The sequence below is a fragment of the Canis lupus genome, chromosome 17 (genome assembly GCF_011100685.1).
Source record: "Canis lupus familiaris isolate Mischka breed German Shepherd chromosome 17, alternate assembly UU_Cfam_GSD_1.0, whole genome shotgun sequence".
NCBI lineage: Eukaryota > Metazoa > Chordata > Mammalia > Carnivora > Canidae > Canis > Canis lupus.
The window spans coordinates 60,488,196-60,511,642 of NC_049238.1; the positions used below are offsets into that span (position 1 = coordinate 60,488,196).

Below are 23,447 nucleotides of genomic sequence, written 5' to 3' on the forward strand. Positions count from 1 at the left end.
AATAAACAAACTATTGGTACATGCTAAAACATGGATGAACCTTAAACATGTTGTATCTTAGCCAGTCACAAAAAATTGTACATTTCCCTTATATGAAATATCTAGAATAAGCCAATCCACAGAGACAGAATGTAGAGTAGTGGCTGCCACAGCTGGGCAGGAGGCTTGGGAAAAACTGCTAATGAGTATGGGGTTTATTTTGGGGTGAAGAAAATGTTCTCAATTCAGTTTGTGAGGATGGTTGCACAATTGTGTGAATATACTAAAATCCATTTAATTGTGTACTTTCCATGGGTATGTGGTGTGTGAATTATGTATCAAAGAGATGTTTAAAAAATTTCTTGTGAGGATGCCTTGGGTGGCTCAGCAGTTGAGCATCTACCTTTGGCTTGGGTCATGATCCCGTGGTCCTGAGATCGAGTCCCACATTAGGCTCTGTGCATGGAGCCTGCTTCTCCCTCTGCCTATGTCTCTGCCTCTCTCTCTGTCTCTCATGAATAAATAAAATCTTTAAAAAAAATTTCTCATGAAAAATATCATTAGGGAGCTTATGCGTTGGAGTAGCAGAAATAAGATGAAGCTCTGGAAAACTTTGTGTATTGATTAACCATGCCTTTTCTGTCCCTCTTCAATATACTTAAACAGTGAAACATATACTTCTTACCCAGTAGCTTGAACTCTTCTACTCCTTTTCTTGAACTAGTAGGATAAAGATTACAAAGTGTGGGATTTTTTAACCATTTTACCTGTGAGTAGTTCTATCCATGTCTGGACGGTTTCTGTGGGTTCAGTTGCTTTGATGTGTTTGAGAGTTTCATCCAGTAAAACATCCCCTGTTGGGCTATCTGACTTTAGCAGTACCTTTAAGAGAAGAATCAAGGGGCCCTGGTTCATCCATTTAATTCAAATTAAGATCTTTCAGTATACCATATATACATTATTGGTTAAGTGTTGTAGGAAATGCAAAGCAACATACTACACTGTCCCTGTCCTCAAGAAGTTTAAAATCTAGATGGGGTAATTGTAGGGAGACAAAAATAACATTTGAAGTGGACCCTAGTGACAAACTGGATATAAATGGTCATGGAGAAAATATTCAATAATAACTTTGGGTCGGGAAACCAACTTGTGGAATGATTAATAAAAATAGCAAAGTCAGGAAAGGAAGCCAGTTTTGGGGAAAAGTTGATAAATTTGGTTTTAACTGATAAGGGATAGCCACATTGAAATGCCTAGTTAATAGTTAAGTATGTTCCTGGGGTTAGAAGAAGAAGACAGGCCTAGGATTTGATAGGTTAATATCATGGAAGTGATAGATGAAGCTATAAGGTAAATATCTCCAAAAGGATGGGAATTTATGCAAAAGGATACAAACTGAGACTTAGATGTTAAGGAATGGAGAAGGACAAGAGAGAGCACATAGCCAGAGAAGCAAGAAAATGTAATATAACAAAGGCCAAGAATGAAGAAAATTTCAAGTAGGAGGAGGTGGTCAAAAATGCCAAATGCCACATATAGGTTAAAAGAGAAAAATAAGGGCAGCCCCGGTGGCTCAGCGGTTCAGCGCCGCCTTCAGCCCAGGGTGTGATCCTGGAAACCCAGGATCGAGTCCCGCGTTGGGCTCCCTGCGTGGAGCTTACTTCTTCCTCTGCCTGTGTCTCTGCCTCTCTCTCTCTCTCTGTGCCTCTCATGAATAAATAAATAAAATCTTTTACAAAAAGAGAGAGAGAGAAATAAATTGAAGACAAAAGAGAAGGTGGTGATAGGGCACCTGGCTGGCTCAGTTGGCAGAGTATGTGACTTTTTTTTAAAAGATTTTATTTATGGGGCACCTGTGTGGCTCAGTGCTTGAGCCTTTGGTTCAGGCTGTGATCCCAGGGTCCTAGGATCAAGTCCCTCAAGGAGCCTGCTTCTCCTTCTGCCTATGTCTCTGCCTCTCTCTCTGTGTCTCTCATCAATTAAAAAAAAATTATTTATTTGATAGATAGCCCATATGCATGAGCTAGCACAAACAGGGAAATGGCAGAGAGATAGGGAGAAGCAGGCTCCCCACTGAGCAGGAAGCCTGATGTAGGGCTTGATCCCAGGACCCCAGGGTTATGACCTGAGCCAAGGGCAGACGCTAAACCAACTGAGCCACCCAGGTGCCCCAGAGAATGTGACTCTTGGTCTAAGGGTTGTGAGTTCAAGTACCACATTGGACATAGGGCCTGCTGGTGATACCTAAAAAAAATATAGTTTGGGTAGAGTTCTGAGTATGACAGTAAAGTTATAAGTGGAAAAAAATACATAGTAAAAAAAATGGAGACAGAGGTTATAGCTCGTATGGTGGAATGGACTTACTTTAAATGGAAGGAGAAATTTTTTTTTTTTAATTTTTATTTATTTATGATAGTCACACAGAGAGAGCAAGAGAGGCAGAGACACAGGCAGAGGGAGAAACAGGCTCCATGCACCGGGAGCCCGATGTGGAATTCGATCCTGGGTCTCCAGGATCGCGCCCTGGGCCAAAGGCAGGCGCTAAACCGCTGCGCCACCCAGGGATCCCGGAAGGAGAAATTTCTAATGGTTATCTGAGCATGACTAGTGTTAAAGACTGCACCTGACCTGTGTGTGGTTTGCCCCCTCCTATATAACATTCTATTTCATAATGTTTCAGTTACAGACATGGAGTAATAATCAACAGTATCCTAATAATGACTTTTCTGCTTAAAAAAGACAAAACCATAAACTTCTTACAACTCTTTAGATGATGGATACTTGAATTTCTCCCTCCCTCCGTTAAATCTGTTAGACAATAGGATGGCTGAGTGAGTGATAATCATCTTGTCTCACTATTCAGATCTTCCCATTCCTCCAGGGGCGCCTCGGTGGCTTAGTTGGTTAAGCATGCATATAGCTCAGGGTTATGAATTCAAGCCCCTCAGAAAAAAAAAACAAAACTTCCTACTCCTCCAAAATGGACCATTGGTATCTACCCTTTCATAAGTTAGGAGGATGTCCACAGAGGTGCTGTACCTTTCTGTCCAGTAGTCGCTTCTTACGCATGGTAGGGGGTTCCAGACAGATTCGACCCCGCATGGCCAATTCTATCAGGATGCCCCCTCGCAGGCCAGATGATATACAGTCATTCCAGAAAGATGTGTAACCCTAGAAAAGGAAAAAGAGAAAGAATGTTCTGAAAGGGTTATGGACTTGTAACAAGCACCTTAAGGACAGTTCACTTTGTTGCAATTCATGTCACATTACATGACCACAAAACAGAATAAGAGAACAGAATCTGGGATGCCTGGGAGGCTCAGTGGTTGAGCATCTGCCTTTGGCCCAGGGCGTGGTCCTTGGGCTCTGGGGTCCCGGAATCAAGTCCCACATCAAGCTCCCTGCATGGAGCCTCCTTCTCCCTCTGTCTGTGTCTCTGCCTCTCCCTCTCTCTCTCATGAATAAATAAATCTAAAAAAAAAAAAAAAAAAAAAAAGAGAGAAAGAGAGAATAGAATCTTTCTCTTAATTGAAACCTCCCCAAATAAAGGTTCTCTGTCTAACTTCAAGCTCTCTGTGAATTCCCATAGTTCAGCTGTTAGTTGATAACTACTACGTCAAATTTTAATTTTTGAAAAGAATTTTGGCCTCTTGGAAATGTTTCCATTGACACCCTAAACTTCAGAGTAGAATATAATTAAGTAGAAAAATGTATAAACCATTTGAGCCTTTTACTCTCTCAAGACATGTTTTATTTGCAAGCTAATTTGATGGGTGGTGTGGTAGAAACCCAGCTCTGCCACTGACTAGTTAAGTGCCTTGGGTACGTTATTCAACCAGCTTCAAGTGCGATGTCCTCATCTGTAAAACAGGGACATTAACATCTATCTTTTTAAGTTTGCTGTGAGGAATAAATTAGATGTTATACATAAAAAAGCAGAAAGTAGAGTGGCTGGTATACAGTAGGCACTTAAATACTACTTTCTCTTCCTTAGGAGCTATAATAGAGGTACAAAGAGGAGGACTGTCTTAAGGAACCATTTTAAGGAGGACTGTCTTATGGAGGACTGTCTTAAGGAACCATTTTAAGGAACAAAAAATCTAACTGGAAATATCATGCAAATGTGAGGAATACAAATTTTAAACAAAGCCTCAATTGAAAAAGCAGCAGCAGACAGGCAAAAATGACGACTGGGAATTTGATTTAGATGCTAGTTTTTCAAACCATGTATCATTTTTGGGCTACTCAGAAGGTTTTATGGGACTTGAAGTGGGATTTCAAGAATAGGTTGAATTTAGCAGAGAAGGGAGGGTTTTCCAGATGAAGATGAAGGAAATCATCCAAACTCTACTATTTTTCAAAAGGGCATTCTAAGCAAAAGTATAAAGGAAAGAGACATTACATATGTTTAGAGATCTAACTCAAGGACATGAGATCAGGGATCCCTGGGTGGCGCAGCGGTTTGGCGCCTGCCTTTGGCCCAGGGCGCGATCCTGGAGACCCGGGATCGAATCCCACATCGGGCTCCCGGTGCATGGAGCCTGCTTCTCCCTCTGCCTGTGTCTCTGCGCCTCTCTCTCTCTGCGACTATCATAAATAAATAAAATTAAAAAAAAAAAAAAAAAAGGACATGAGATCAAATTGGTTGGGGCTGGGCTGTGGGAAGTCTTGATGCTCTTAACTTTTACTGAAAGGCAATATTCAGTCCTAAAGGTTCTGAGCAAGGAGTTATGATTAACACAAGAAGATCCATCAGAGTTATTAGAACTGTTCAACACTCTAGCCATCTTTGGGTAGCACTCCCTCTCAAGGGAGAGAAGCTGGGTGAGATGTTAGCAGGGAGGTTCTAGCATGGCTTTAAAGTCATTAAAGATCATTAAAGATCACCTTTAATGATCACTATTTAAAATTTTTTATTTTATTTACTTGTTTACTTACTGAATTTTAAACTTAAAACAACAACAACAAAACAACTCCATGCCCAATGTGGAGCTTGAACTCATGATCCCAAGATCAAGAGCCTCATGCTCTACCAACTGTGCCAGTCAGGTGCTCCATAAGTTACTATTAATAGCAGTAATGTCTAATGTTTATTGAATACTTATTATGTAGATTTGTGTTTAGTTTTTTTGCATGCACTATCTGATCACATCTTCACAACAATTTGATAAGGGGGGTACTACTGTGTATATATAATAATAATAATAATATTATTATATTATATATAATTATATATAATTATATATAATATATATTATATTATATATTATATAATAATAATAATAACATTATTATTATTATTAAAGATTTATTTACTTGAGAGAGATAGAGAGCACCAGAAGAGGGTCAGAGGAAGCAGGAGACTCTGCTGGGCATGGAGCCAAATGCAGGGCTCTGGGATCATAACCAGAGACAAAGGCAGACCAGGCGCCCCTACTATCCACATTTTATTTTATTTTATTTTTTTTAAAGATTTTATTTATTTATTCATGATAGACACACAGAGAGAGAGGCAGAGACACAGGCAGAGGGAGAAGCAGGCTCCATGCACCGGGAGCCCGACGTGGGACTCGATCCCGGGTCTCCAGGATCGCGCCCTGGGTCAAAGGCAGGCGCTAAACCGCTGCGCCACCCAGGGATCCCCTATCCACATTTTAAAGATGAGGAAACTAAGGCTTATGGAGGTTCAGTGACACGACAGAGGTTATAAAGCTAAATAGTGGTAAAGACTTAATAATATTTTTTTATTTTATTTATTTTTTATTTATTTATTTTTATTTTTTATTGGTGTTCAATTTACTAACATACAGAATAACCCCCAGTGCCCGTCACCCATTCACTCCCACCCCCCGCCCTCCTCCCCTTCTACCACCCCTAGTTCGTTTCCCAGAGTTAGCAGTCTTTACGTTCTGTCTCTCTTTCTGATATTTCCCACACATTTCTTCTCCCTTCCCTTATATTCCCTTTCACTATTATTTATATTCCCCAAATGAATGAGAACATATAATGTTTGTCCTTCTCCGACTGACTTACTTCACTCAGCATAATACCCTCCAGTTCCATCCATGTTGAAGCAAATGGTGGGTATTTGTCATTTCTAATAGCTGAGTAATATTCCATTGTATACATAAACCACATCTTCTTTATCCATTAGTCTTTCGTTGGACACCGAGGCTCCTTCCACAGTTTGGCTATCGTGGCCATTGCTGCTATAAACATCGGGGTGCAGGTGTCCCGGCGTTTCACTGCATCTGTATCTTTGGGGTAAATCCCCAATAGTGCAATTGCTGGGTCGTAGGGCAGGTCTATTTTTAACTCTTTGAGGAACCTCCACACAGTTTTCCAGAGTGGCTGCACCAGTTCACATTCCCACCCACAGTGTAAGAGGGTTCCCTTTTCTCCGCATCCCCTCCAACATTTGTTGTTTCCTGCCTTGTTAATTTGCCCCATTCTCACCGGTGTGAGGTGGTATCTCATTGTGGTTTTGATTTGTATTTCCCTGATGGCAAGTGATGCAGAGCATTTTCTCATATGCATGTTGGCCATGTCTATGTCTTCCTCTGTGAGATTTCTCTTCATGTCTTTTGCCCATTTCATGATTGGATTGTTTGTTTCTTTGGTGTTGAGTTTAATAAGTTCTTTATAGATCTTGGAAACTATAGCCCTTTATCTGATACGTCATTTGCAAATATCTTCTCCCATTCTGTAGGTTGTCGTTTAGTTTTGTTGACTGTTTTTTTTTTTTTTTTTTTCTGTGCAGAAGCTTTTTATCTTGATGAAGTCCCAATAGTTCATTTTTGCTTTTGTTTCTTTTGCCTTCCTGGATGTATCTTGCAAGAAGTTACTGTGGCCGAGTTCAAAAAGGGTGTTGCCTGTGTTCTTCTCTAGGATTTTGATGGAATCTTGTCTCACATTTAGATCTTTCATCCATTTTGAGTTTATCTTTGTGTCTGGTGAAAGAGAGTGGTCTAGTTTCATTCTTAATAATATTTTTTAATTCCACTTTCCTTCTTTATTGATTTAGAAGTTATGTACTTTCTTTTCTTTTTTTTTTTTTAAATAAAGATTTTATTTATTTATTCATGAGACACAGAGAGAGGCAGAGACACAGATGAGGGAGAAGCAGGTTCCCTGTGGAGAGCCCAATGCGGGACTCGATCCCAGGAACCCAGGATCAGGACCTGAGCTGAAGGCTGACACTCAACCACTGAGCCACCCAGGCGTCCCTGTTCTCTCTTTTCTTTAGGAAAGTTATCCTCAAAATTTTAACATGCATGACAATTAAAAATTAATACAAAATCTAATTATTTAAAAAAGAATATTTAGGGATCCCTGGGTGGCGCAGCGGTTTAGCGCCTGCCTTTGGCCCAGGGCGCGATCCTGGAGACCCAGGATCGAATCCCACGTCGGGCTCCCAGTGCATGGAGCCTGCTTCTCCCTCTGCCTGTGTCTCTGCCTCTCTCTCTCTCTCTCTCTCTGTGACTATCATAAATAAATAAAAAATTAAAAAAAATTTTTAAAAAGAATATTTAACCACTCTTCTAGCTGACCAATATTTTATCTTTTTTTTTTTAACTCACATGTTAGACATTATTATTAGCATTATCATTATTTTACATAGGTAGTACTTGTTTAGATTTACTCAGATGCTTACCGATGTCTTTGCTCGCTATTCTTTCTTGCATCTTAGACCTCCTTTCTGGTACTATTTTCCTTTTTTCTAAAGTAGAATTTCCTTAAGTGAAAGTCTGTTGGAGGCAAACTATTTTATCTGAAATGTCTTTATTTCACCATTGTTTTTCAACTATAGTTTCTCTGGATGTAACATTCTAGGTTGATAGTTTTCTCGTATCACATTGAAGATATTAAGCCCTCTTCTCCTAGCTTCCACTGTTGCAGTGAGAAATGTATCATTCTTACTGATTGTGGTTTCTTGTAGGTGAATTGTCTTTTAATCTTCGGTCCTTTCACATCTGTCTCTTAGAGTTTTGCAGACTGTGTGTGAATTTATTCATCCTGTTTGGCATATGCTTCCTGTACTTATAGGTTCATTTCTTATTTTCAAAAATTCTCACTTCTTCTCTTTAGGAATTTTAGCTCTCCTCCATTTTATTTTTTCCTTCTGGGACGTCAATCTTACTTATTCTAACCTCCATGTCTTTTAACCTCTCTTTTGTATCTTCCATTTCTTTTGTCTCTAAATTGCTTTTTGAAGAGTTATTATTCATATCTGGCTTCCAATTTACTCTCTCCATCTGTATCTAATATGCTAAACTCTCCATGAGATTTTGATATCTTTTTTTTTTTTTGAGATTTTGATTTCAACTTTGATTTTTTTTTTCATTTCAAAAAGTTCTATGTAGTTATTTTTCACATTTGCTTGGTCATTTGTGATTTCTTTTCGCTGTTCATTTTGTGATTCTTTTTTTTTTAATGTCATATTTTATGTTGTCTGATCATTTTATTTTTTTAAAGATTTTGTTTATTTATTCATGAGAGACACAGAGAGAGAGGCAGAGACACAGACAGAGAGAGAAGCAGGCTCCCTGCGGGGAGCCTGATGTCGGACTCAATCCCAGGACCCCAGGATCACGACCTGGGCCAAAGGCAAATGCTCAATCACTGAGCCACCCAGGTGCCCCTGTCTGATCATTTTAATATCTGAGGTCTATGAATGACCTATTTGTGATTTCTGCTGAATCTTTCTCTGGATATTTGATTCTTTGTATGTTGGATATTTGATTAAGAAGTGGCCCATATTCAATTTTTTTGGGAATATGTGAGATCCTGAAGGCCTGAATTAAAGATGTCTTTTTTCAGAAAGGAGATCTGTATTTGCTTCTGCTGAGAGTCAGGCATGAGGGGATTGGGGGACTCCACACAACTGGGACCACATTCATTTTTAAAAAGATTTTATTTTTAAGTAATCTCTACACCCAAGGTGGGGCTCAAACTCACAACCCCAAGATCAAGAGTATCATGTTTCACTGACTGAGCCAGCTATGCATTCCCAACTGGAACCACATTTAAACCTAGCTTCCCCATTTTATCTTGACTCTGAGGTTTATTTGTGACTACCCAATTCCGGGATCTCAGGACTGATTTGGTAATTTGTCCCAGGGCAATCTGGTTTTCATGTTTGTTTATTGCTCACCTCTAGGATTTTAAGTTTGGTGTTTGTTTGGGGACCCTGAAGATTTCTTACTTTCCAAAGGCCCAATAGTACTTTAGAAATTAAGTTTATTCAAGATATAATATCTGCCCATGATCCTGCTAGAGACAGAGATCTTCCAATACCAGCTTTCCCATTATAGCCAGGATGATCTTTATGCTCAAATCTAATGATATAATTCTCTTCCTCTCTACTTAAAAATCTTTCAAATGCTCCTCCCAGTCAAGTCCAAATTCCTTAGTGTAACACTCAAGCCAAGAGGCTGCTCACTGGTCTCACCTTGGCCTCTTTTCCCTAGAACACCATGCTCCAGGTTTCCAGAACTATTTTTTTGCAATCTCTAAACCCAACATAAGGCTCAGACTCACAACCCTAAGATCAAGGGCCGCATACTTCTTGGACTGAGGCAGATGAGCACCCTGAGAACTATGTTAAGTACTCTTAATATATCATTTTTGCTTACAGGCCTTTGTACACACTGTTCTGTCTAAAAGAACCAGTATCCTTCTTTCCCGAATTCCTCCTTGTTCTTAAGGATCCCTATACATGGGGATGACATCTTCCATATACCTTCTCTAACAACGTCTTTCCTTCTATTCCACTCTCTAGTTTAGGTTCCTCACCTGGGTGTGCCTATATATACTGTCCCCTTATCATTTATTTTTATCACGCTGTAATCAACTGTCCTCAGTTATAGTTAGACTATAAATTTCTTAAGGAGGGAATTTCTAATACATAGTATTTCTCAATAATGTTCCTTGACAGCATAAATTTATGACTGAAAGTAAGTAACATTAGCCTGGCAAAAGCTCAGTTTGAACCACGAATATCCTTAGACCTATCCATATTTCCTAAGGGCCTGACCTTAGATTCAAAGCTGGGATTAGTTCTATGTATGACCCACCTCATGGCTACTTCAAGAGAGTTGTATTTATAATTCCTCTTTAAGGAGGGAAAGGTCTTTTAAAAGATTAATCCCTTAAAAAAAAGATTTTATTTATTTATTCATGAGAGACCCAGAGAAAGAGGCAGAGACACAGGCAGAGGGAGAAGCAGGATCCATGTGGGGAGCCTGATGGGGGACTGGATCCTAGGACCTCAGGATCACGACCTGAGCCAAAGGCAAACACTCAACCACTGAGCCAGCCAGGTGCCCCAATCCTTGGTTTTACACAACTTAGCTGCCTAATTAAGGTTAAACTATAAATTTCTTCAGAATATATAATTTATTAGGCATAACTTGGTGATTTTATAAATCTCAACAGGTGTACAAACTCACCAGCCAATATTAAAGCAATTAGAGGAAACTAATTTGGTTGTTTTTTCATTTCTTCCTGATCATGTAACTTCTGTTACAGTAACAGTGATGTCAGATTGTCAATAGAACTGTAAATGAGAAGCACTGTAAATAAAGAAACAATGGATGGCAGGATGTAGAAACTATGTTTTTAAAATATCATTCCCATCATAGTATCTAATGTAAAACTCCCCAAATGAGTCTTTTAAAACTTTCTTTTTATTGAGTCATGCATCGTAATAGAAAAGAGTTTTAAAATATACATGAAGGGGTACCTGGGTGCCTCAGGGGTTGAACGCCTGCCTTTGGTTCAGGTCATCATCCCAGGGTCCTGGGATCGAGTCCCACATCGGGCTCCCCACAGGGAGCCTGCTTCTCCCTCTGCCTGTGTCTCTGCCTCTCTCTCTCTCCTCACTGGGTATTCTCATGAATAAATAAATAAAATCTTAAAAAAATAAATAAAAATACACAAGGAGCTTTAAAAAATAATTATAATTCTGATATCCATATTCCTTTAAATAAATATATCTAGCTGTATTTGTGAATTCTCAAACCATCTATAATAAAGATTCTCTGTTAAAGGGCCAATGCTTTAGTATGCAGGATGATCTAGCATATGCAAACTAAAGTTCACCATTTAGTCATTAAATTTAGTTAGTAATATAAGGCTATACATGTGAGGGAAACGAGAAGAGAAAAATTTTAGGATCTACTAAAATAAATGGAATTGCACATGGCCTCATGACCAAAAGAGATTCCTGAAGGTATGGCAGAATGAGATCTTTGAATAGTGAACTTTGTTTTGTCTTTATTTTTTATGTATTTATTATTTTTTAAATTTTATTTATTCATGACAGACAGAGAGAGGGGGGCGGGGCGCAGAGACACAGGCACAGGGAGAGGCAGAGAAGCAGGCTCCATGCTGGGACTTGATCCCAGGCCTCCAGGATCACACCCTGAGCTGAAGGTGGCGCCAAACCGCTGGGCCATTGGGGCTGCTCTTTATTTTATTTTTTTTTTTAACTTTTTAATTCTTTTTTTTTTTTTTTAAGATTTTATTTATTTATTCATGAGAGACACACACAGAGAGAGGCAGAGACACAGGCAGAGGGAGAAGCAGGCTCCATGCACCGGGAGCCCGATGTGGGACTCGATCCCGGGTCTCCAGGATCAGGCCCTGGGCCAAAGGCAGGTGCTAAACCACTGAGCCACCTAGGCTGCCCCAGTTTTGTCTTAATTAGAAATGTAATAAATAATTATTAGAAAAAAAAGAAAAGAAGGGAAAAAGATAATATAGAAATGTATAACTTACAAAGTGAAAGTTTATCTGGAGGGGTAACAGTCTAGTGTGTATTTTCTAGATTTTATATACACATTATATCTTTATTATATTTTTTACAGAAACAAGATCATATTGAGTGACAACTTTTCACTTGCCCATTATTTTGGCTATCTTCCCACATGAGTAAATACAGGTCTACCTCATTCATTATAATGGCTACACAGTATTGCACTTTAGATGTACTATAATTTATCTTTTCAAGACTTTGCTGGTGACATTTGCTTAAAATTTTTTGTCATTTCAAAAAAATGCTATGAAGAAATGTTCATTAGGTGTGTTTTTGTTGAATAAATTCCTAGAAAAATTTTGGGTTGAAGATTATACACACACAAAAACAACAACAACAACAACAAAAAAAACCAAACCAAACAAAACAAAAAAAAAACAACAAAAAAAGATTATACACATTTACATTTTTAAAAAAAGATTGAGAGAAAGAGTGTACATACATGTGATGTGGGGAAGCGACAGAAGCAGAGGGAGAGAAAGTCCTAAGCAGATACCCTGCTGAATGAAGACCCTGACCGGGGGTTCCCTGAAATCACAACCTGAGCTGAAACCAAGGGTTGGATGCTTAACCTACTGTGCTTTCCAGGTGCCCCACATATTTACAATTTTTATAATGTCATTTTGTTGTTAGGGCAATGAGATTTCAATAAATTCAAATAGTCAACATTTTATGCTGAATTTCCTTCTAGTCATGTATTCTTTATGCAAACTTCCTTAAAGACATGCCTTAAAACAACTCTGAAGGTTATTGATTTTAAATCGCCTGCTCGGGGGATCCCTGGGTGGCGCAGCGGTTTGGCGCCTGCCTTTGGCCCAGGGCGCGATCCTGGAGACCCAGGATCGAATCCCACATCAGGCTCCCTGCATGAAGCCTGCTTCTCCCTCTGCCTGTGTCTCTGCCTCTCTCTCTCTCTCTCTCTCTCTCTCTCTGACTATCATAAATAAATAAAATTTAAAAAAAAAAAAAAAAAAAAAAATAAATCGCCTGCTCGGGGTAAAAAGAAAACAGAAAACAAAGAAACTTAAAACATCATTAAAAACTATGTTTACAAGGAATTTTTATTTTATTTATTTATTTTTATTTTATTTATTTATTTTTTTTTTACAAGGAATTTTTAAAAATAATGTTAGAAAATTCTTATGATGGGGGGGCACCTAGCTGGCTCAGTTGAAGCATGTGACTCTTAATCTCAGAAGTTTTAAATTTGAACCCCATGTTGGGTGTAGAGATTATTTAAAAATAAAATGATAAAAAGAAAAAAAAGAAAATTATGATGAAGTTTAATGAAAAACAGCCAAATATGTAATTGTGTATTGAAGATTATCACAATTATGTAAAATACTTTACTTTTAAAAATGGGGCTGCTTAAAAAAATGGTATTCTAGTTTTTCCAAGTTACCTACATGGAGAAATTATCATTTTATTAGGAAAAATCTCAGAAAAAAAAAAAAAAAAAGAATCTTTCCCTCTCTCCAAATCTGAAGATTCAACTTAAAACTGTTTCAGTTTCCATAAGAGAAGGAATCTTAGTATGTCTTCTTAAACCCTTTTCTAATATGCCCAATGTCTGAATAGTGATCTCTAGGGGATGCCAAGAATTACCAGAAAAAAAAATTATCAGAAAATTATACAAGCAAGACTAATTTTTTACCTCTAAAAAATTACTTTAAAAATAGTTTACTGTTTTTCTTTAAAGTCCTCTATTGAAATAATAGCTTTCAAGATTTGAACTAAATTCCTCTTTTATTTTTATTTTATTTTGTAAAATCTTTTTTTTTTTTTTAATTTTTTATTTATTTGTGATAGTCACACAGAGAGAGAGAGGCAGAGACATAGGCAGAGGGAGAAGCAGGCTCCATGCACCGGGAGCCCGATGTGGGATTCGATCTTGGGTCTCCAGGATCGAGCCCTGGGCCAAAGGCAGGAGCTAAACCGCTGCGCCACCCAGGGTTCCCGTAAAATCTTTTTTTTTTTTTGTTTTAAGATTTTATTTATTTATTCATGAGAGACACAGAGAGAGGGAGAGAGAGAGAGAGGCAGAGCCACAGGCAGAGGGAGAAGCAGGCTCCATGCAGGGAGCCCGACGTGGGACTAGATCCCGGGTCTCCAAGATCATGCCCTGGACTGAAGGTGGCGCTAAACCGCTGAGCCACCCAGGCTGCCCTCAAATAACTTAAAATAGATTTAGAAACCCTTAAAGGCAATTATAGTATCAAATATCAGAAAAGCAAAACTAAGTAAATGCAGATTTATTTTGTTTTCAAACAGCTTTCTCCTTGATTAAATAGTATAGATATATTTTAGAATATTTGTAAAGAAAAAATCATAAGAAAATTAAAATGACTCATAAATTTCATCATATTTTGGGTATATATAAAACCAGATATTTCTTTATACATACAATACATATTTTTTCTCTCCTAACCACTAATTTTCCCATATGCTTCTTCTCCAACTTTAATTTTGGGGCTTTCCTTCAGAGAACAGCTTTGTGTGAATTATGAAACAACAGAATGTATATAAGTTTTCATAAAACACTGGGGAATAGAGGTAGAACAAACTGTGAGAGTGGTAATTTCACCATCTTTCATAACAGGAAGTTAATAAGATATTGTGTAAAATGGAATCATGTAGTTAAGAAAATATCATTTTTTTTCTTTTTAACATTTTTGGCTTAATGTTCCCAACATACACAAAGTAGAAAGATTATGAACCTCTATATATCCATCATTTGGCTTCCACAGCTACCAGGATAATCTTCTCTCTTCTATAACTCTCCCCACTCACCAGACTATTTCAGTGTAAATCCAAGTTATTGTAACATACCATCTATAAAATATTACCATACTCTCCCCAACGTACAAAGGTTTAAAAGAAGTGTTAATACTAATATCACACTTAAAAGTTCATAAGAATTCCTTCACTTTATCAAATATTCAATAGGCTTTCAAATTCTATCGATTGTTTAATATATAAATATGTATATATATATATATATATATATATACGTATGTATTTTAATATTTATCTATTTATTTTGAGAGAGAGAGAGAGAGAGAGAGAATGCACTCCGGGGGTGGGGGTAAGGTTAGATGAGGAGGGAGAGAGAAACTCCGTGCAGAGCCTGAAGCAGGGCTGGATCTCATGACCCTGAGATCATGACCTGAGCTGAAATCAAGAGTCAGACACTCAAATGACTAAGCCACCCAGACATCCCGCTTTCCACTTATTTTATAGAGATAATACTGACTTCATAGTGCTATTATTAGAATGAAATAACATATATAAAATATTTAACTCAGAGTCTGAGAAGTATAAATACTCCATAAATAAAGAAAAATAAGGGGATCCCTGGGTGGCGCAGCGGTTTGGCGCCTGCCTTTGGCCTAGGGCGCGATCCTGGAGACCTGGGATCGAATCCCACGTCAGGCTCCCGGTGCATGGAGCCTGCTTCTCCCTCTGCCTGTGTCTCTGCCTCTCTCTCTCTCTGTGACTATCATAAATAAATAAAATATTAAAAAAAAAAAAAAAAAAAAAAAAAAAAAAAAAAAGAAAAATAAGAGAAATACTGTATGATCTCACGTATATGTGGAATTAAAAACAAACCAGGGGTTGCCAGGGGTAGTGAGTGAGGTGGTGAGTGGGGGTCAAGAAGTGCAAACTTCTAGTTATAAAATAAATAAGTCTTGGAGATATAATGCTCAGCATGATGGCTATAGTTGATAATACTGTATCATAATTTGAAAGTTACTGAGAGTTCTCATCACAAGAAAAAAAAATTTGTAACTGTGTGGTAATGTAAGATGTTAACTAGACTTACCATGGTGATCATTTGTGTACAAGTATTAAATCATTATGTTGTGTACCTGAAACTAATGTTATATGTCAATTATATTTCAATTAAAAAAAGCCATATAGATGGGCATCCCTGGGTGGCTCACCAATTTAGTGCCTGCCTTCAGCCTAGGGCCTGATCCTGGAGTCCAGGGATCGAGTCCCATATCGGGCTCCCTGCATGGAGCCTGCTTCTACCTCTGCCTGTGTCTCTGCCCTCCCCTCCCCCCGTGTCTCTCATGAATAAATAAATAAAATCTTAAAAAAAAAAAAAAAAAAGAAAAGCCACATAGGAACACCTGGGTGGCTCAGCAGCTGGGCTCTTGCCTTCAGCTCAGGGTATGATCCTGGGTCCTGGGATGGAGTCCCGCATTGGATTCCCTGCGAAGAGCTTGCTTCCCCCTCTACCTATGTCTCTGCCTCTCTCTTTGTGTCTCTCATGAGTGAATACAATCTTAAAAAAAAAAAAAAAAGTCATATAAATTTATAATTTAAAAATTTGGAAGTAAATGAATAAAGATAGAGGAATACAGGAGAAAGTGTAGGAGGGATATTAACTTTTATTTTTTATAGCAAGAAGTCAGTGGATATTGTCCAAAATTGAAACATTTAGTTAGAAAAATGACCCTAACCTCTTAATAATCTTTCTTAAGCTTAGAAAGCAGTGTGTTAGGAGATATCTCTTATAATAAAGAAATGTCTGAAGTTAATAATTCCTTTAGTTTCACTTCATTTTCTTATGTTAAATTTAAGTAAAATTATATTATGTTTTACTTTTATTTTTTTATTTTTTTTAAAGATTTTACTTATTTATTCATAAGAGACACAGAGAGAGAGGCAGAAACATAGGCAGACAGAGAAGCAGGCTCCATAGAGTCAGCCTGATGTGGGACTCGATCCTGGAACTCCAGGATCACTCCCTGAGCTGAAGGCAGATGCTTAACTGCTGAGCCACCCAGGCGTCCCTATGTTTTACTTTTAAATAGCACAACCTAGGGGCACCTAGGTGGCTCAGTTGGTTAAGGTCCAACTCTTGATTTCAGTTCAGGTCATGATCTCAGGGTCCTGGGATCAAGCCCCAAGTCAGCTCTGCACTCAACATTGCAATCTGCTTGAGATTCTCTCTCTCTCTTTCTCTACCTGCCCCCCTGCTCTGTCTCTCTAAAAATAATACAAAATTTTAAATAACACAACTACAAAGATTTGTTCCATTTTGTTAAAAAGGTGGTAAGTGTAATGTTACTTGAATTTTATACAAAAGGGTAATTGAGGTTAAACTGAATAGTGCTTTTCTTCATCAATAAAATATTGTCCCACTACAGTTGAAAAAAGAGCTTAGGGGATCCCTGGGTGGCACAGCAGTTTGGCGCCTGCCTTTGGCCCAGGGCGCAATCCTGGAGACCCGGGATCGAATCCCACATCGGGCTCCCTGCATGGAGCCCGCTTCTCCCTCTGCCTGTGTCTCAGCCTCTCTCTCTCTCTCTGTGACTATCATGAATAAATAAATAAAATCTTTAAAAAAAAAAAAAAAAAGAGCTTAATGAGTGGACCTTGTTTGGCTCCTGATTCAAACAAACTATTGTTTTAATTTAAATTCTACATTTCCTGGGGCACCTGGGTGGCTCAGTCGGTTGGGTGTCTGTCTGCTTTCAGCTCAGGTCATGATCTCAGGGTCCTGGGATAGAGCCCTGCACTGGAGCTCCCTGCTCAGGTGGAGTCTGCTTCTCCTTTTCTCTCTCCCTCTGCCTCTTCCCCTAGCTCATGCTTGCGTGAGCGTGCTCTCTCTCTCTCTCTCAAATAAATAAATAAATAAATAAAATCTTAAAAAAAATTAAAACAAACTATAGGGATGGTAACAAAAGACAAATGTGTAGATTCTGGGAAGATGACAGAGCAGAAAGCACCAGAAATCTTTCTTTGTCTGATGTGACCAATTTTTGCGGGGGTAATTATGCATCTCTGTGCATATGCACAGAAAACAGTCTATAAGCATATACAAAGTATTTTAATAGCAATTATCTTTCAGTGGTGACATTACTGGTGATTTTTATTTCCCTCTTTAAACTTTATATAAAGAATTGAGGCATAATTTATATAGAGTGAAATGCACAGATGTTGTTTGTTTTGACAAATACATATATTCACATATCTCATTCTCCTATCACTAAGTTCTCTCATGTAGACATTTTTCTTAAGTTCTTAGTATAAACATATTTTGCTTTTAAAAAAAGATTATTTACTTATTTGGGGGGGAGGGAATAGACAGTGGGAACAGGAGAAGCAGGCTTACTGATGAGCAGAGAGCCCAATGTGGGGCTTGATCCTAAGACCCCAGGCTGAAGGCAGATGCTTATCTGACTGAGCCACCGAGCTGCCTCCATATTTTGCTTTTAAAATAATAAAAATAAAACCATTTTTAAAAATCTTAGACTTTTTTTAAAATAAAATCACTAATATCAAAAAAGGGTAAGTAAGCACAATCTACCAATGAACACATGGAGACCTGAAAACCGTTGATTCAGTACTTGTTTTGTGTGTCATTCCCACCTTAAACCTGGACAACTGTGAATAGATGAAGATAAACATAGAAAGTAAAGAGTATTAAAAAAAAAAATTAAGAAAGTAAAGAGTAACCTCCAAGGAATTTCCTCCTCTTCCATGTTTTTTTTTTTTCCTCTTTCATGTTCTTATAGCACTTTTTATACCTTTCTTAAAGCACTTACATATTGTATCTAGTAGTATGGTCTCTGTATACACATCTTTTCTCCCATATCAGATTCAAATGCTTCTTGAGGAAAGATAAACACATCTTTTTTTTTTTTTTAAGATTTTATTTATTTATTCATGAGAGACACAGAGAGAGTGGCAGAGACATAGGCAGAAGGAAAAGCAGGCTCCCTGCAGGGAGCCCGATGCGGGACTCGATCCTGGGACCCTGGGGACCATGACCCAAGCCAGAGGCAGACACTCAACTATGAGCCACCCGGGCGCCCAAGATGAACACATCTTAATTACTTCTCTTATTCCTTATTTTACTCAGTGCCTTGGACAGAGCAAATGCTCAATAAATGTTGGCTGACTTGAACTGAAGGAAAAAATCACTTCATTATAATTTTAATGACACTTCCTGAGGGTGAACTGCACTCCAGGTGCATATAAGTAAATAACTATACCAAATTATCTCCCAAACCTTTCTATTTCCTCTCAAACCTTTCAAAATCATTGTTATGCAGTGAACTATGTCTCCTCCAAATCCATGTGTTGAAACCTTAACCCCCAATACCTCAGAATGTGACTGTATCTGGAGATGCTGCCATGATAGAGGTGATTAAGTTTAATAAAGCTGTTAAGGTAGGCCCAAATCCAATCTGACTGGTGTCCTTAGAGGAGAAGGAAATTTGGACACATGGACACTAGGGATGCATGCACAAAAGAAAAACCATGTAAGGACACAGTGAAAAGATGAGTAGAGAGGCCTCAGGAGAAACCAAATCTTGGACTTCAAGCATCCGGAATTGTGGAGAAAAAAATTTCTAGGGACTTCTGGCTGGCTCAGTGGCTCAGTGCCTTTGGCTTAGGGTGTGATCCTGGGGTTCCGGGATTGAGTCCTGCATCGGGCTTCCTGCATGGAGCCTGCTTCTCCCTCTGCCTATATGTCTCTGCCTCTCTCTCTTTCTGTGTCTCTCATGAATAAATAAATAAAATCTTTTAAATTTTTTTCTATTAAGTTACTCAGTCTGTGGTATTTGTTATGGCAGCCCTAACAAACTTAATACAATGTACTCCTGCTGAAAAACCTAGAAGAAACTTGTTGTAAACTTTAAAATTAAAGAAAAAAATACTACCTACTCATTTATATCTTTCTAGTGTAATAGTCTCTCCCTTCTATAAGGAAGATTTATGACATGGGTTGTAATCTATGGCTGGCACTGTGAACTGATAAGAAAAATATAATGCCTGTTTAATTATACACTGAACTTTCTGAAGATATGGTTATAACAAATCAATCAAATATTATTTACTACTTCTTTAAACATTTTTCATTTTGCAAAATGGGTTCTTTAAAATTCTTACTTGGATTTATTCTTATGACCAGACTATTTTGTTTGATGGAAGAAAAAAAGAAAAAAAATGTATAAGACTATCATATTTCTTCCTTAAATTGTGAGGTAATGGGATGAAATATAAAACAAAACCGTATTGTTCAGATTTGCTAAGTGGTACTTTCCCTTATTCTGCCATTATTGATGTCAACTGAGTATTGTTATAGGATCCCATGTTTAAGAGTGAGCTTTGCTAACAAAATAAACAAAAAACACAAAAACAGAATGAGCTTTGCTAGAGTATTAAACATTGAAATACGAAAGCCATGGATAACACTTGAAAAAATAACTTGTGCCAAATATTACTGCAGAATGTAATAATCTTTTATCTCACTAGGAGGTATAAGTTAAGCTCCATATGAAGCTATCCTAGGAGATGAAATTCTTGGGTTTCCCCTAAGCATTAACAATCCTGAATAATTAATTCCCTTTGTTTAGCAAGAAATATGGAAAAATATGTCATACATGCTTTCCAAGCATGTCCTTTTTATTTATGTTGTTCAATATGATGTTCAAGATTCATCGATGTTGCATAAATTAATTCAGTTCTTGCAATATAGAATTTCAGTTATGGGCAGCCTGCGTGGCTCAGGGGCTGAGCATCTGCCTTTGGCCCAGGGCGTGACCCTGGAGACCCGGGATCCAGTCCCACGTCGGGCTCCCTGCATGGAGCCTGCTTCTCCCTCTGCCTGTGTCTCTGCCTCTCTCTCTCTCTCTCTCTCTCTCTGTCTAATGAATAAATAAATAAAATCTTTAAAAAAAAAAAAAAGAATTTCAGTTATTTCACTATACTGAAATTCATTCATTCTACTGGTTAACAGACACTCCATTATATACAGTGCTGCTAAGAATATTCCTGTACTTATTAGTTCTTTCAGACAGTACCACCAGTCATACATATAGAAAAATGATAAATCAGACTGGATAAAACTTAAAAGTTATAAAATATGTTAATTCTTAACTTTTTCAAGCTACTAATGATCCTCCATCAGTTTTAATTCACTCATTATAATTTATTAACAACGGGAGATGGAAATACAAGCTTTTTTAAAGCTGGTAAAAAAATTTTTAGTGAACCAATCGATAAGCTTTAAAAAAAAATTATAAGAAGTCCGTATACAACTTGTCAATGAATGGCTATCAGTGGAGAAAATTATTCCTCTTCAAAAGTTGCTGAGTTCTAAAACATTTTATCAAAATCAAAAAATTAAGAGTCCCATTTGGGTCACTACCTGGTCTTTTAGTTTCCTCATTGCACAAAATGAACAATAAATCGCTCGTCAGTAGTTATTGCCATTGTGAAGAGGGCAAGTGTATCAGAAGGGCTTGTTTGTCAGGTTTTGTGATTTTATTAACATAGGCTGTTTTTAAAAAAAAAGAATGTTTGTTTTGTTTATTATATATATATATATATATATATATATCCCCAAATTTACTAAAGGTACAAAAGGAAATAAACTGGGAGACCAAAGTAGGACAGTAGCCACATCGGGCTCCCTGCATGGAGCCTGCTTCTTCTTCTACCTAATGTCTCTGCCTCTCTCTGTGTGTCTCTCATGAATAAATAAATCTTTTTAAAAAATTAAAAATAAAAAATAAACTGGGAATGAATTCTGGGAGGTGAAACACATCTTTATTGAGAGCCTGCCTCTCTCCCTGTCCCCACAACCCCTAATTGCACACTATTCTCTTCCAAAATATCTGGCAGAGATATTAAGACAAAACCATTTACCTATATTTGCACCTTTGGCTGTAGCCACTGAACCTATAAATTTGATGTGAGCCATTCCATGTCTTTTCTGTACTCCTTCATTTTTTTGTGTTTGTATAGCTTAGTTTTCAAAACATTTTACACTTTCTCTTGCTTGATCCTACACAAGGCAAATATTGTCTTCTCTTTATGAAAGCAAAGTTAGATGGTTAATTGGCCAAAAAATGGTGGAATTTATGTTCAAACTGACCCTAAGGATGGTTTTAAAAAGGATCCCTGGGTGGCTCAGCAGTTTAGCGTCTGCCTTCAGCCCAGGGCATGATCCTGGAGTCCCGGGATTGAGTCCCACTTCGGGCTCCCTGCATGGAGCCTGCTTCTCCCTCTGCCTATGTCTCTGCCGCTCTCTCTGTGTCTCTCATGAATAAATAAATAAAATATTAAAAAAATAATTTCTATATATTATTTTCTACTCTATTATTTTCTATTTGTATTATTTTCTACTTTTTTTTTTAAAGATTTATTTGAGAGAGAGAGAGAGAGAGAGAGTGCACACACGCAAAAACAGGAGGAAAGGGAGAGAATCTCAAGCAGATTTCCTGCTGAGCACAAAGCCTGACATGGGGCCTAGGATCATGACCTGAGCCAAAGTCAGACACTTAACAAACTGAGCCATGCAGATGCCCCATGTGTTTTAAAATGGATGTAATTTTTAAAATTATAGTATTGGGTTCTAAACAAAGAATCTTATGGAAATCTTCAGCAAAAGTTAACTGGGACTTCGGGATGCAGTTTAACACTTAGAATTTGTTTCTGATTTGTCACAAACCTCAAGCCATGTGAAAACAAGAAATTATATACACATTAAAATATACTTACAAATATACATATTAAAACATACAAAGAACACAGAACAAATATCATTAAGTCCTTAATTTGGACACAAAAATGAAATGGGCTTTGCCGTTTTCATTAAGCTGATCCCCTTACTTTAAAGAGTCTATAACTGTATAGAAGAAACTGATTATGAGAGGAGATGGGTAGGAGGATGGGTGAAAATATGTCAAAGGGATTAAGAATACACTTATCTTTGTGATGCCTTGGTGGCTCAGTGGCTGAGCATCTGTCTTTGGCTCAGGGCGTAATCCTGGAGTCCTGGGATCGAGTCCTGCATCAGTCTCCCTACAGGGAGCCTGCTTTTCCCTCTGCCTATGTCTCTGCCTTTCTCTCTGTGTCTCTTATATATAAACAGGTAAGTAAAATCTTAAAAAAAAAAAAAAAGTACTCATGCTCCTGAACACTGAGTAATGGGTAGAACTGTTGAATCACTATTGTACACCTGAAACTAATATAATATTGTATGTTAACTATACTGGAATTAAAATAAAAATAAATATAGGAAAGAGTCTAAAAGTCTCTGCCTCGCACTCAAAATCTGTCATACTCTAGTCTGAATCTAATTTGCCAATTATTATTATTATTATTTTTTTATGATAGGCACAGAGAGAGAGAGAGAGAGAGAGAGAGAGAGGCAGAGACACAGGCAGAGGGAGAAGCAGGCTCCATGCACCGGGAGCCCGACGTGGGATCCTGGGTCTCCAGGATCGCGCCCTGGGCCAAAGGCAGGCACTAAACCGCTGCGCCACCCAGGGATCCCCTAATTTGCCAATTTTTGACTTTCATTGTTCTCCAAGAATACTACCTACTTCAGTCATAAGTGGTTACTTAAATTATCTCCCAAACTCATCAAGCTCATGATACTTTCAGGTTCCCTCAGCCAGAAATGTGTTTCCTTCACTCCATTTATGTTAATCTTACCCCTTCTTAAAGGTCAAGTTTATTTTTTATTTTTATAATATATCTTTTAAAGATTTTATTTATTTATCAGAGACACAGAGAGAGAGAGAGAGAGAGGAAGAGACACAGGCAAAGGGAGAAGCAGGCTCCATGCAGGGAGCCCGATGTGGGACTCGATCCTGGGTCTCCAGGATCACACCCCGGG

General features: G+C 38.0%; 1 protein-coding gene across 3 annotated transcripts in view; it reads right to left on the minus strand.

Annotated features, from left to right (window-relative positions):
* The window catches only part of GOLPH3L (golgi phosphoprotein 3 like), a 42,139-nt gene that overhangs the window by 13,148 nt on the left and 5,544 nt on the right, over window positions 1-23,447 (minus strand). For all 3 annotated transcript variants that reach the window (XM_038562144.1, XM_038562143.1, XM_038562145.1), the window contains 2 exons: window positions 3,019-3,150; window positions 747-861 (listed from right to left, as the gene is read on the minus strand). In XM_038562144.1, coding sequence (XP_038418072.1) covers window positions 747-861; window positions 3,019-3,150 — 247 coding nt within the window. The remainder of the gene's footprint in view (window positions 1-746; window positions 862-3,018; window positions 3,151-23,447) is intronic.